At 41.3% G+C, this 15,502-nt stretch overlaps 1 protein-coding gene across 13 annotated transcripts in view; it reads left to right on the forward strand.

Annotated features, from left to right (window-relative positions):
• Positions 1-10,506, forward strand: part of ST3GAL5 (ST3 beta-galactoside alpha-2,3-sialyltransferase 5) — a 66,498-nt gene extending 55,992 nt beyond the window's left edge. For 11 of the 13 annotated variants that reach the window (XM_055107719.2, XM_034953484.3, XM_034953490.3 and 8 more), the window contains 4 exons: positions 1,442-1,785; positions 3,082-3,268; positions 5,093-5,251; positions 9,263-10,506. In XM_055107719.2, coding sequence (XP_054963694.1) covers positions 1,442-1,785; positions 3,082-3,268; positions 5,093-5,251; positions 9,263-9,511 — 939 coding nt within the window. In that variant the 3' untranslated portion in view covers positions 9,512-10,506. Of the gene's footprint in view, positions 1-1,264; positions 1,786-3,081; positions 3,269-5,092; positions 5,252-9,262 lie in introns of all 13 variants that reach the window. The other 2 variants (XM_063594820.1, XM_034953489.3) reach the window with 2 other exon arrangements.
• Positions 10,507-15,502: the final 4,996 nt, after the last annotated feature.

The following is a 15,502-nucleotide window of genomic DNA, read 5'->3' on the forward strand; positions in this document are numbered from 1 at the left end:
GGTTTTTTGTTTGTTTTTTTGTTTTTTGAGACAGAGTCTCGCTCTGTTGCCCAGGCTGGAGTGCAGTGGCACGATCTCGGCTCACTGCAAGCTCTGCCTCCCGGGTTCACACCATTCTCCTGCCTCAGCCTCCCGAGTAGCTGGGACTACAGGTGCCCGCCACCTTGTGCCCGGCTAATTTTTTTTGTATTTTTAGTAGAGACGAGTTTCACCGTATTAGCCAGGATGGTCATGTTTTTGTTCTTGTTTTTGTTTTAGAGACAGGGTCTCCCTCTGTCACCCAGGCTGGAGTGCAGTTGCACAATCACAGCTCACTACAGCGTCAACCTTCCAGGTTGAGGATCACTCAATACTCATGCCTCAGCCTCCCATGTAGCTGGGGCTACAGGGGCACACCACCACTCCTGACCCATTTTTTAAAAATTTTTTTGTATGGGTGGGGTCTCACCATGTTGCCCAGGCTAGCCTCGAACTCCTGGGCTCAAGCAATCCTCTCACCTTGGCCTCTCAAAGTGCTGAGATTATAGGTGTGACCCGCCGTGCCCGCCTTTCCTCTGAGTTTTGTTGCATTCAGGCAGCTCCTGGCTGAGGCAAAACATTAAAATGCATATGGAAATGCAGGCTGGGAAAATGCTTTGAAACCAATGCAATTTCTATGTTAAGGGGACATTCCCTGATTCTTTCAGGTAATTTGCATTCTAGACTGTGACATTCTGTATCTCAACTGATAAATAAGCCTGTTTGTCATCCTGCTAGATGAGAACCTGATATATGAAACCTTTTTTTTTAACGTAGTTAAAAAAAAACATAAAATTTACCATCATAATTATTTTTAAATGTACCATTTGGCAGCATTAAGTATATTTAAACTCTTGTGAAACAAATTTCTAGAATGTTTTCATCTTGCAAAACCGAAACGCTGTACCTATTAAACAACTCCCCTTTTCTCCCTCTCTTCAACCCTGGTAACCATGTTTTTATGAATTTGACTACTTTAGATACCTCATATAAGTCAGGTCATACAGTATTTGTCTCTTTGTGACTGGCTTCACTTAGCATAATGTCCTCAAAGTTTAACTGTGTCGTAGCATGTATCAGAATTTTATGAAATATGAAGTCTTAGACACCCCAAAGTACATTTTCACCCCAAATGTATTTGAACAGTGTTAGGCTGGGGGTGGGAGGCGGGAGTCCTTCTTGCTTTGCCTGTGCAATGAAATGAATACCCTGCTGTGTTTATCTCCTTGTCATGTGATTCTCCCAGGTTGTTTCTTCAAGTTTCTGAGCCAAACTTAACTCTAAAAAGCAAATATTCTGTGTTAAAAGACAGTAATCAACACGGGAGCTACATCAGACATCATAGGACAAATTGTCATCTAGAAGAGTATATTTTTAATGCAGGAGAGTTTTTAAAACCCAGATTGGTGTGATTTCATTCCAGAGAGCTCAGAAATATGCTCAGCAAGTCTTGCAGAAGGAATGTCGTCCCAAGTTTGCCAAGACATCAATGGCGCTGTTATTTGAGCACAGGTATAGCGTGGACTTACTCCCTTTTGTGCAGAAGGCCCCCAAAGACAGTGAAGCTGAGTCCAAGTACGATCCTCCTTTTGGGTTCCGGAAGTTCTCCAGTAAAGTCCAGACCCTCTTGGAACTCTTGCCAGAGCACGACCTCCCTGAACACTTGAAAGCCAAGACCTGTCGGCGCTGTGTGGTTATTGGAAGCGGAGGAATACTGCACGGATTAGAACTGGGCCACACCCTGAACCAGTTCGATGTTGTGATAAGGTACATTGGTTTTTTTTTTTGTTTGTTTACTTATTTTTATTGTTTTTATTTTATTTTATTTTTTGAGGCAGGGTCTCACTCCTGTCGTCCAGGCTGGAGTGCAGTGGTGTGATCTCGGCTCACTGCAGCCTCAACTTCCCAGGCTCAGGAGATCCTCCCACCGCAGCCTCCCCAGTAGCTGGGACCCCAGGCACACACCACGCGTGGCTAATTTTTTATATTTTTAGTAGAGATGGGGTTTCTCCGAATTGCCCAGACTGGGGTACATCGCTTTTAAAACCAACCTTTCTCCTCTAGAACTCAGTGCACTGCTCTTGGTCAGTGTGGCTCCAGGAACAGTGAGGGACGCAGGAAGCTCTTCACAGTCCCTGCCCACAAGGGACTTAACGTTTGAGAAGTTGAAACAAAAACACAAAATGGTTGGATGCTCCAAACTGTCATACTGACCCTAAGTTGGAGGAGCATGCTGCCGGCTACAGTAAGTGGCAGAACCTTATCAGAGGAAGTGAGATTTGGAAGGTGGGTAGATTCAAGTAAAACAGCAAAGGACCACAACTCCCAGACAGGGGCAAGAAGAGGACACAGCAAGAGACTTGAGTCAATGAGGGGCCTGGCTTCTGGAGAAGGGGCTTGGGGCCAGTGAGTCCTGGAAGGCAGTGCTGGCTGGGACATGGAAGACACACAGAGAAGTTCAGACTCACCATGATAGCCAATAGGCAGTCATCCTAGATTCTTTTTTGGTTTCACTGTTTAAAAATTGTTTTCTGGCCAGGCGCAGTGGCTCATGCCTATAATCCCAGCACTTTGGGAGGCCAAGGCAGGAGGATCGCTTGAGCTCAGGAGTTCAAGACCAGCCTGGGCAACATAGAGACAGCTTGTCCCTACAAAAAATCAAAAAGTCAGCCAGGCATGGTGGACTAGATTTTCCCTTCTGATTCCTTTTTTGAAATTCTGGCAAGAACTAACATCTGAGCACAATGGAAAATTTCCGAGGATATTTTACTGGCACCCAGAGAAAGTCCCAAATGTAATATGCTTAGATTGAGTAAAAATATTAGGGCTACATGAAATTGCTTGACATTCAGGGATTAGATACAAGTGTTCGCTCAAGTACTAAAGGCTGCATTCCTCGAAATCCTAGAAAGACAGAGCTGGGAGGGGAGATGAGGCTGCAAACCATGCACTCATTCTTAGTCATAAGAAGACGTGGAGGACATGACATGGATACTGCCTGGTGTACAGAGATGGTTGATGGCCTGCTTTGTCAGTGTGTCTTTGTCCTTTTTATTTAAATAGGTTAAACAGTGCACCAGTTGAGGGATATTCAGAACATGTTGGAAATAAAACTACTATAAGGATGACTTATCCAGAGGGCGCACCACTGTCTGACCTTGAATATTATTCCAATGACTTATTTGTTGCTGTTTTATTTAAGAGTGTTGATTTCAACTGGCTTCAAGCAATGGTAAAAAATGAAACCCTGGTAAGCACTAATACTTCTATTAAATCTGCCTTAGTAAAAAGTGAAGGAGTCTTACTTAGTTGTAATTATAGCCTTTTATTTTTAAACACGCAGAGCGGAATGCATACTTATGTGTTGTCTTTCAAATGATGATCACTCTCTTTGTAGAAACCCCTCAGCAATTCTTTTTCTTTGGGGATGGAGTCTCATTCTGTTGTCCAGGCTAGAGGGCTGGAGTGCAGTGGTGCAGTCTTGGCTCTCTGCAGCCTCCGCATCCCAGGTTCAAGCGATTCTCCTGCCTCAGCCTCCCGAGTAGCTAGGATTACAGGCGCCTGCCACCATGCCCAGTTAATTTTTGTATTTTTAATAGAGATGGGATTTCACCATGTTGGCCAGGCTGGTCTCAAACTCCTGACCTCAGGAGATCCACCCGCCTCAGCCTCCAAAAGTGCTGGGATTACAAACATGAGCCACTGCACCTGGCCCTCTTCCAGTGGTTCTTGTACATGGGCAGGTTGGAGAATTCCTGGTAGAGACAATGGTGAGGGTGTTTATAATTTAAACTGAACAAATACTAGGAGCTAGTGGGAGATTTGTTGGGTGCGGTCTCCGCACCGGCACTTCCTCAGTGCTTTTGATTTCATGGGTGAAATTTCACACTCCTAAGAGACAAATGAGACCCTGCCCACCCAGTTGAAATCGGAAAGTACCATACAGTGGGAGTATTTTTCCTTTTGGTGGCGTGAATGGAGTGAGATGGTTATAAAGAGGCCCTGCTGCAGTTGTGTCAATCCAGGAGTGGGTGCTTTCCTCCTATGTCTGTGTACAGCTGTACACTCTGCATGGATGGGCCAGACCTAATTAAGAGTCACATGAAAATGGTGATCATTGCTTAATGGGAATATCCAGATTGTGACCAAAATTGCTGTTACTGAGGTTGTTCACCCACCTTGTTCTCCAGACATGAACTTGCATAGCTTTTGGCTAGTTCCAGAAATTAGACTTACTTAGATGGATATAAGCCTTTTTGAGGGTATTCAAAAGAATATAAAAATCAAGGAATACTCTAAAGAGCTCCAAAAATGCTTTGGTCAGTGGTTCCCTTGTTGGAATAAATTCATGGCATTCCAGAAGGGCAGCTATGGAGGAGATGGTCCTCACTTGGTCATATTCCTTTTGTCTTTATTGGTCACATTACTTTATAGTCTCACCCATTATATTCAAATACATTTCAGAGGTCAGCTGTCGAGGAGTGTATGCACATATATAGACATATGCACAAACTAGCTGTCTGTGAAACTAATGGGACGTATTCAACTTTTCACGTAAACTCCATGTGATGACAAATTTGTATTTCCAAAGCTGATTCTATATCAGTCATCATGGTCTTCTGGACTTTCTATTGGGCAGAAGTTCTAGTTGGAAGATGAAGCATATATGAAACGACTTCATGGGACTAGGAAATAGAGTAAGTGAGAGAGGATGCAAGGTGATGGCAGTTACAGCACTTAATAGCCTTAAATTGGACCTATTCACTTGGGCTTCCCTAGACAAAATGATAGCATTAGCACCACTGAGGAATGTCTACCTCAAACAAATACAAGCTGGTTCTGCAATTCATCTCTTTGTCCAGTGCCGCCTGTGTGAAGTGGCTATTTTAGAGTTACTTTTTTGAGTTGGAGAGCTGGATTTGCATAGCTTTTGCAATCTATAGGAGTAGATTGCTTCAGAAGGCAGTGCACAGGGCCACATGGGGTCACACCCACAGCCTTGGTCTGATGAGTGGGAATGCTTTCTCCCCTCCCCTAGAAGGATGACTAACAACTGCTTGCTTGCTTTCCTTAGCCATTCTGGGTACGACTCTTCTTTTGGAAGCAGGTGGCAGAAAAAATCCCACTGCAGCCAAAACATTTCAGGATTTTGAATCCAGTTATCATCAAAGAGACTGCCTTTGACATCCTTCAGTACTCAGAGCCTCAGTCAAGGTTCTGGGGCCGAGATAAGGTATTTTTATTGCTACTCAAAGTTAATCATTCCTTGTTTGAGGGGAGATGTGTACAAATTTCACTTTGGCTCAACTGTATACCCAGAAGCATCTCCAGTGGAGAAACCCAGCCTGTGATTAGATGCTCCATGTGTGTTTACCACTCTGCACTTGGCTGCAGGGCTCCTCATTGTTTAATTGGCCTTCTCTCCAGTGACTCTTCTCTTTAGTGTAGGCAGCACATTAACACTTGAATCACTGAGGTACTATTTAAGGTATTCTTACTCCAGGACTCCATATAACTGCAGGACACTGAAAGGCACTTTCATGATCTGAAAAGTTATTTACATTTTATTTTTTAAATTTTTAAAAATTTAAAAAATTTTGTACCCCAGAGAAAAGTCATATTTACATTTTCACTCTGTGGGGCATTCAGGTGAGTATTGATTTTTATCATCACTTTGTAGGTGATAGTTATAAAAGTTAATCCTCAAGAACAGTGTTTTTCAGTTAATGCCTGGGTCTCATCTCAGACATTCTAATTGTTTTGTGTTTTAAGATTTTCTGAATTCCCTGGACGATTTTTATTTTGCAGCCTAATTTGGGAACTTTGTGCTCTAGGCTGTTTATTGCAGTAGAGATTCTTTACCTGCAATTAGCAAGTGCTGCCACCAGGGGCGTGGGGGTGTGCATGCCTTTATTACTTGCGGCTTCTTGATCTGAATAACTTGACTGGTGTCTTTAAAACTTAAGACCTGTGTGGAAATTATCACATGTACAATGAGAATAAACACTCTCAGAATACAAAGAGCTCTTACTAAATCAAAGAGAAAAAGATGAACCAATAGAAAATGGGCAAAAAATAGGAATAGACATTTCACAAAAGAAGAATTAAAATAGCCAAAGAATACATGTAAAAATGTTCAACTTTACCAATAATCAAATAAAAGCAAATTAGAGCCACAATAGTATTTTTGCCCATTTTCTTAGCAAAGACTTAAAAGTTTGATAATGTCCTTGTTTGGCAGGAATGTAGGTAGAATGATCAGCTGGCACTTTTTCTGGAGGATATTTTGGCAATATTAAACCATTTTAAATATGAATCATCTCTGACCCACCAATTTTACACTAAAAACATTATTACAAGGAAATTAGAGAAATTTGCAAAGATGGATATTCTAGGATGTACACTATAGCATTAACAGCAGAGGACTAAAAACAGCCTAAATGTTCATTATTATGGGATTGTTTAAACAAATTATGATAAAGTCAATGCAGTATTGTCTGTTAAGGATGAAGAAGATAGGAAAACACCTCCATAGTATATTAAGTGAGAAAATAAAGATACAAAACACTAGGCTGGGCGCGGTTGCAGACGCCTGTAATCCCAGCACTTTGGGAGGCTGAGGCGGGCAGATCACCTGAGGTCAGGAGTTCGAGACCAGCCTGACCAACATGGAGAAACCCTGTCTCTACTAAAAATAAAATTAGCCAGGCATGGTGGTGCGTGCCTGTAACCTCAGCTACTTGGGAGGCTGAGGCAGGAGAATCGCTTGAACCTGGGAGGCGGAGGTTGTAATGAGCCGAGATCGCCCCATTGCACTCCAGCCTGGGCAACAAGAGTGAAACTCCATCTTAAAAAAAAAAAAAAAAAAAAGATACAGAACACTTTAACAATAAAAGTATGTGTTTAGTATAAAAGCTTGGAAATAGACACCAGCCTGTGAAGAATGCTCTTCTTCAGAGGGGGAGTCTGTAGAAGACTTCTACTTTCTGCTTTATAATCTGTCTGTTAGTTGAACTGAATATTTTCCTATTTTTATAATTGATAAAATGGCGTTTTTCTTTTGGATAAAAACAGTAACTTAAAAGAGGACTTCTGATCTAAAGTTGCAGTATCAGAAACTTCCTCATGTATATGTCCTTCCAGCAGATGAAGAAGCCTGTTGAGCAGTAGGAGACGTGATCTCAAAGGGCATGCTATAGAGATGACATGCTTTGGGGAGTTTTTCATCGGTTTTTTAGTTCTCTCCATATATCACCCCAATGGACAGTTGATTTCACACACTCCTTCCACAAACATTGAATATTCCCTGTGTGACAAGATGGTCACTGGGGGTACATGGTTGGAGAAGACAGAACAACGCCTAGAGCCCTGGCTAAACAGGAGGAAAGTGTCCTTTGTGTTAATTTCTCTTGGTTTCTATTTCCAAGCATGCAGAATGGCTGTTGAGTTCCTTTTTAACAGGTGAGGTTGGCTTTGAGAGGTAGATGCATCAAGGAGCAGGAAGCAGATTTTAACAAATGATGGCTTCAGTAGATGTTCCCTAATCCCACCTGAATCTGTGAACTCTGGAGGGTCCACTGTTGTTCCACTTTACAAAAAAGAAGAGTTATATTTATGGCAGCCACAAGCTCAACTAAGATGAATGAAAAGGGAGGCACACTTTTACATGAAAAACTATACAAAAGGATGCTAATAGTAAGAGTTATTAGTAGATTGGTGGCAGCCTTCGAGGACGCCTAGTGAGCTGCAGGGCCTTCTGTATTCCTCCCTGTCCTGTGTACTGTTTTTACCCAAGGCTGGCATGGAGATCCAGAAAGCACGATGTCAGATTTGCACATTCCAGGAGGCAAGACAAGATGCCAGACATGAGGAGGGAGTGGGGACACCATCAGAATCTAGAAAGGTTTAGACAATGGAGATTCTAGGCCAAGGTCAGTAGGATACATTTTTAAAGGAGCAAATGTGGAAATATTTAATTCAGGACTAAAAATGTACTTGAGGCTAGACATGGTGGCCCATGGCTGTAATCCCAACACTTTGGGAAGCCAAGACGGGAGGATTGCTTGAGCCCAGGAGTTCGAGACCAGCCTGGGCAACATGGTGAAACCCTATTTCTACAAAAAAATACAAAAAGTAGCTGGGCATGGTGGCACATGCCTGTAGTCCCAGCTACTCAGGAAGCTGAGGTGGGAGGATCACTTGAGCCTGTGAAGGTCAAGGCTGCAGTCAGCCGTGATCGCGCCACTGTACCCCAACCTGGGCAACAGAGTGAGACCGACGCTGTCTCAAAAAAAAAAAAACAAAATTTACTTGCCCAAACAGACGGTGGGAAGAAACTGGCTTAGCAGCTCTACATAGGGAAATGGCCTGGAAGTGCTATTTGCCAGCAAAGCCAATGGGGCCCTTAAGTGGGATGTAGCTGCTGGTGTGTGAACGCAGTCTTCTGCAGTGAGAACTGAGAATCCTCTGTTCTCAGGAAGGGATGGGCTCCAGAAACTGTGCCCTGGGAAGGACCGTGGAAGGTCCTGTGCCCTCCTCTCCCAGAGCAGACCTCATAGACATTTGTCATTGAGAGAGGAAGTAGGCTTTTTTTTTAATTTTTATTTTTTTTTAATGATTCTGGGCATCACATATAGGAAGGACCAGTGGGGTAGACATTTTAGAAGGAATACCTTTTTTTTTTTTTTTTTTTTTTTGAGACAGAGTCTTGCTCTGTCGCCAGGGTGGAGTGCAGTAGCTCGATCTCGGCTCACTGCAACCTCCACCTCCTGGGTTCAAGTGATTCTCCTGCCTCAGCCTCCTGAGTAGCTGGGACTACAGGCGTGTGCCACCACACCTGGCTAAATTTTGTATTTTTAGTAGAGACAGGGTTTCACCATATTGGCCAGGCTGGTCTCAAACTCTTGACCTCGTGATCCGCCCACCTCGGCCTCCCAAAGTGCTGGGATTACAGGCGTGAGCCACCGCGCCCGGCCTAGAAGGGGAATACCTTTTAACTTGGTGTAAGAATTGTCAGGCTGCCCCTTGAAAGTGTGAACATCACAGACCATGTTTTAGAGCCTAAATTCCTGACTTAAATGGAGAGTTGGACTCTAAAGTTCATGATGTATAAAATTATGTGATGTATGAAATTGCAGCCCCCAATGTAGCTTTCATGACTCTGCATAGCATGTGTAATACCAGCAAAATGGTGACTTGTGCCAAAATTTTTTTTTACTTTTTGGTCTTCTTTTCCCTTTCTCAGAACGTCCCCACAATTGGTGTCATTGCCGTTGTCTTAGCCACACATCTGTGCGATGAAGTCAGTTTGGCGGGTTTTGGATATGACCTCAGTCAACCCAGAACACCTTTGCACTACTTCGACAATCAGTGCATGGCTGCTATGAACTTTCAGACCATGCATAATGTGACAACGGAAACCAAGTTCCTCTTAAAGCTGGTCAAAGAGGGAGTGGTGAAAGATCTCAGTGGAGGCATTGATCGTGAATTCTGAACATAGAAAACCTCAGTTGAAAATGCAACTCTAACTCTGAGAGCTGTTTTTGACAGCCTTCTTGATGTATTTCTCCATCCTGCAGATACTTTGAAGTGCAGCTGAAGTTTTTAACTTTTAATTTAAAAACACAAAAAAAATTTTAGCTCTTCCCACTTTTTTTTCCCTATTTATTTGAGGTCAGTGTTTGTTTTTGCACACCATTTTGTATATGAAACTTAAGAATTGAATTGGAAAGACTTCTCAAAGAGAATTGTATGTAACGATGTTGTATTGATTTTTAAGAAAGTAATTTAATTTGTAAAACTTCTGTTCGTTTACACTGCACATTGAATACAGGTAACTAATTGGAAGGAGAGGGGAGGTCACTCTTTTGATGGTGGCCCTGAACCTCATTCTGGTTCCCTGCTGCGCTGCTTGGTGTGACCCACGGAGGATCCACTCCCAGGATGACGTGCTCCGTAGCTATGCTGCTGATACAGGGTCTGTGATACAGTGGCGTGAGGCCTGGGCTGGTCGGAGAAGGGCACAGCCCTTCTCTGTTGGTCTGCCTTCTGCTGAAAGACTCAAGAACCAACCAGGGAAGCTGTCCTGGAGGTCCCTGGTCGGGGAGGGACATAGAATCTGTGACCTCTTTCAACTGTGAAGCCACCCTGGGCTGCAGAAACCACAGTCTTCCCAGCAATTATTACAATTCTTGAATTCCTTGGGGATTTTTTACTGCCCTTTCAAAGCACTTAAGTGTTAGATCTAACGTGTTCCAGTGTCTGTCTGAGGTGACTTAAAAAATCAGAACAAAACTTCTATTATCCAGAGTCATGGGAGAGTACACCCTTTCCAGGAATAATGTTTTGGGAAACACTGAAATGAAATCTTCCCAGTATTATAAATTGTGTATCTAAAAAAAAGAAACTTTTCTGAATGCCTACCTGGCGGTGTATACCAGGCAGTGTGCCAGTTTAAAAAGATGAAAAAGAATAAAAACTTTTGAGGAACTCTCGTAGTCTGGTTAATTTGGGTGCTTATGTCTATGAATCTACCCAAAACCTCCTTCTTGGATGCTGCTGCTAGGTGGAGACCTCTCTGTGGATGCCAGTAGTGAGGGACAGAGAATTAAGGCGCCTGGTCCTGCAAGCTGCTTGAGTCCAGACAACTGTGAACCCTTCTGGAGAGATGCTGGGTGTCGGTGGCTTCCTCCCCAAAGACAGGCTGCCCCTAGCTTCTGTCTCTTAATGGCTCTAGCCTCTGATATCAGAAGATCTGCTACTCTGTTCCCAGCCTGCCCCAGACTCGGCTGCCGCCATCGCTGTTCTCCACTCTGTGGCTGCTCTTGTCACTAATGCTACCTCCCTCCATTTTCCCTTCCTGCAACTGCTTGTGCAGCCCCAGTGCAGCCTTGGCCCCTAGCCCATTCGAACGTCTTCCCATCTCCCTCCTCCTCACCATGTGCAGGGCCAGGAGTCAGGTCATAGCATTCAAAGCAGAGTCCCTTCAGTCTCCTGGGGTCTGGGATCCAGCTCAGAGTGGCCAGGAGAGCAAAAGTCATATTTCTCTCGTTTCGTGTCTTTACAAATAATTTTGTATGAATTTTATTTCCTACTCTATAAGCTACTGCTTGTTAAAGAGAAAATGTTTTAAGATTATCACCCATCAAATGAGTTTAGAAAATTGAGACTCTGGAAGATGGTCCACAGCTCCCTTGTGGCTCAGGTGGTGCTGGGCTTACACCACACAGCTCCACCCCTACATCCCTCAGGGGGTTATTGGAGAAGCCGGAACTTCCTCAGACAACGTTCTTAATGCTACGAGCGCCTCCTTGCTGGTATGAGGAGACTTGCCTACCTGCTTCTCAAGGCTGCTGGGATGTGTGGTGCTCAAAGCTTCCACTTGGTCAGCTTGCAGCAACTCTCAGGCCCGCTCCCATCCCCATCCCTCCTCCCTGTAAGGCCCTTCTTGCATCCTTAGGTTGCTTTGCTCATGTCTCTCAACTTTTACATACTCAGGTGGTAAGTAGATACCCTAAAAAGGCATATTTTTGTAGACCTTTATTTATAGAGTCCACCAGCCAATAGGAGTTGGCTGGAGATCATTCTCAAGAACTTTTCACACTTTGGCATTCATTTGTTGGAAGTTGCATCTTCACTTCAGAGCTGCGCCCCCATTACTCCCCCACCCCACACACACTCTTATGAAAACAGACCTTTGCTAGGTGCCTCTGGGTGTTCTAAAGTTGATCTCCAGTAACTGAGAATTCACTGCCACTCTAACAGCTTTGTATTGCATTCTAGACCTGCACACACACCCTCCGACATAAATGAAATCACTGGTTCTGAGGCAACTTAGGAAGACATACATGTTCTGTATTTTAACATACTTCTAGAACTTTGAGCTACAGAAAATTTCAGTTTTAGGGTTTTTTTATTTTAATTTTTGATTGATACATAGTGATGTACATATTTTGAGGGTCCATGTGATAATTTAATACATTTGTGTAATTATAAGGAGCAAATCTGTGTAACTGAGATATCTGTCACATTAAATATTTGTCTTTATGGTGGAAACATTTGAATTATTCTAGTGATTTTGAAATACACAGTAAATTATTGTAAACTATAGGCATTCTACTGACCTATCAAACACTGGTTGTTGTTTCTTTTATCAAACTGTATGTTTGTACCCATTAATCAACCTCTCTTCATTTCCCCCTACCCTTCTTGGCCTTTGGTAACTACCAGTCTACTCTCTATCTTCATGAGATCCACTTTTTTAGCTCCTACATAGGAATGAGAACATGTGATATTTGTCTTTCTGTGTTTGGCTTATTTCACTTAACATCACCTCCAGTTCCATCCATCTTGCTGCAGATAACATGATTTCAACCTTTTTATGGCAGAATAATATTCCATTGTGTATATATACCACATTGTCTTTATTCATTCACCCATTGATGGACGCTTAGGTTGATTTCATGTTTTGGCTATGTGAATAGCGCTGCAATAAATATGGGAGTATAGATATATCTTCAATATGTCTTTTGTTTTGGATATTGATATGGTTTGGCTCTGTGTCCCCACCCAAATTTCATGTTGAATTTTACTCCCATAATTCCCATGTATTGTGGGAGGGACCCTGTGGGAGATCATTTGAATCATGGAGGCGGTTTCCGTCATACTGTTCCCATGGTAGTGCATAAGTCTCACAAGATCTGATGGTTTTATCAGGGGTTTCCACTTTTGCATCCTCCTCTCTTGCCACTGCCATGTAAGAAGTGCCTTTTACCTCCCACCTTGATTCTGAGGCCTCCCCAGCCATGTGGAAATGTAAGTCCAATTAAATCTCTTTTTGTTCACAGTCATGGGTATGTCTTTATCAGCAGCGTGAAAACAGACTAATATGGATATATAATCAGTAGTGGAATGGCTGGATCCGATGGTAATTCTATTTTTAGTTTTTTGAGGAACCTCCATACAATACTCCATAGCGGCTGTACTAATTTACGTTCCCACCAACAATGCACAAGGGTTTCCTTTCTCTACATCCTTGCCAGCATTTATATTCCCTGTCTTTTTAATAAGATCCATTTTAACTGGGGTGAGATTATATTGTGGTTTTGATTTGTGTTTCTTGATGATTAGTAATATTAAGCATTTTTTTCATATACCTCTTGGCCCTCTATCTTTTTTTGAGAAATGTCTCTTCAGATCTTTTGCCCATTTTAAAATCAGTTTGTTTTTTACTTTTGAGTTGTTTGAACTCCTTTTATATTTTGGTTATTAACCCCTTGTCAGATGGATAGTTCACAAATATCTTCTCCCATTCCATGGATTGTCTCTTGACTTGTTGATTGTTTCCTTTACTGCACAGAATGTTTTTAGCTTGATGTAATTCTATTTGTCTGTTTTTGCTTTGGTTGCCTGTGCTTTTGAGCTCTTACACAAAATATTTTTGCCCAGACCAATGTCCTGGAGTGTTTCCCTAATGCTTTCATGTAGTTTCATAGTTTTAGGTCTTAGATTTAAATCTTTAATCCATTTGCTTTGGTTTTTGTATATGGTGAGAGATAGAGGTTCAGTTTTATTCTTTTGCATATAACTATCCAGTTTTCCCAGCATCATTTATTGAAGAGGCTCTCTCCTTTCCCCATTGTATGTTCTTGGTGCCTTTGTCAAAAATGAGTTGGCTATAAACGTATGGATTTATATCTGGGTCTGGGTTCTCTATTCTGTTCCATTGGTCTGATGTCTTTTTATGCCAGTACCATGATGTTTTGGTTACTATAGCTTTGTAGTATATTTTGAAGTCAGGTAGTGTGATGCCTATAGCTTTGTTCTTTTTGCTCAGGATTGCTTTGGCTATTTGGGGTCTTTTGTGGTTCCATGTAAATTTTGGAATTATTTTTTCTATTTCTGTGAAGAATGTCATCAGGTCCATGAGCATGAAATATCTTTCCATTTTGGGTGCCCTCTTCAGTTTCTTTCATTAGTGTTTTATAGTTGTCTTTGGATAGATCTTTCACATCTTTGGTTAAATTGATTCCTAGGTATTTTGTATTCTTTGTAGCTACCATAAATGAAATTGATTTCTTGATTTCTTTTTCAGATTGTTGTTCTTGGCATATGTAAATGCTATTGATTTTTGTATGTTGATTTTGAATGCTGCAACTTTACTGAATTCACTTATCAGTTCCAACAATTGTTTGGTGGAGTCTTTAGGTTTTTCTAAGTATAATATCCTGTCATCTGCAAAAAAGACTAATTTAAACTTCTTTCTTTGATGCCCTTTATTTCTTTCTCTTGCCTTATTGCCCTGAAACTTCCAGTAGTATGTCGAATAAAAGTGGTGAAAGTGGGCATCTTTGTCTGGTTCCGGATTTTAAAGAAAAGGGTTTCAGTTTTTCCCTATCAGTATTACATTAGCTAGGAGTTTTTCATAGCTAATGACCTTTATTATTTTGAAGTATGTTTCTTCTATACCTAGTTTGTTGAAGGTTTTTTTTCTTATAAAGGCATGTTTAATTTATTGAATGCTTTTTCAGCACCTATTGAAATAATCATATCGTTCTTGTTCTTGTTTCTCTTAATGTGATATATTGTGTTTATTGATTTGTATGTTGAACCATCCTTGCATCCCTAGGATGAATCCTATTTGATCATGATGAATTATCTTTTTAATGTGTTGTTGAATTCCATTTGCTAGTATTTTTTTTGAGGATTTTTGCATCTATATTCATCAGTGATCTTGGCCTATAGTTTTCTTTTTTGGTTGTGTCTTTGTCTGGTTTGGTATCAGGGTAATGCAAGCCTTATAGAATAAGTTTGGAAATATTCCCTTCTCTTCAATTTTTATGAAGCATTTGAATGGAATTGGTCGTCATTCTTCTTTAAATATTTGGTAGAATTCAGCAATAATGCGATCAGTTCCTAGACTTTTCTTTGATGGGAGACATTTTATTATGGCTTCAATCTCATTACTCATTAGTGGTTTGTTGAAATTTTCTATTTCTTCATGGTTTCAATCTTGGTAGGTTGTATGTGTCCAGGAATTTGCCCATTTGTTCTAGGTTTTCCAACTTGTCGGCATGTAGTTGTTCATAACAGCCTCTAATGATTCTTTGTATGTCTGTGGCATCAGTTGTTATGTCTCCTGTTTCATTTACAATTTTATTTATTTGAGTCTTCTCTCTTAGTTAATGTAGCTAAAAGTTTGTCAATTTTGTTTTTGCCAAAAAAAAACCCCTTTTCATTTCATTGATTTTCTTTATTTTTTAGTCTCCATTTATTTCTGCTCTGAATTTTATATCTTTTCTTCTAATTTTGAGTTTAGTTTGTTCTTTTCTAGTTTTTTGAGGTACATCATTAGGTTGCTTATTTGAAGTCTTTCTACTTTTTTGTTACAGGCATTTATTGCTATAAAATTCCCTCTTAGTACTATTTTTGTTGTATTCTACACATTTTGATATGTCATTTTCCATTTTCATTTGTTTCCAGAAAT

Source organism: Pan paniscus, chromosome 12 (assembly GCF_029289425.2).
Source record: "Pan paniscus chromosome 12, NHGRI_mPanPan1-v2.0_pri, whole genome shotgun sequence".
In the NCBI taxonomy this organism is placed as follows: domain Eukaryota; kingdom Metazoa; phylum Chordata; class Mammalia; order Primates; family Hominidae; genus Pan; species Pan paniscus.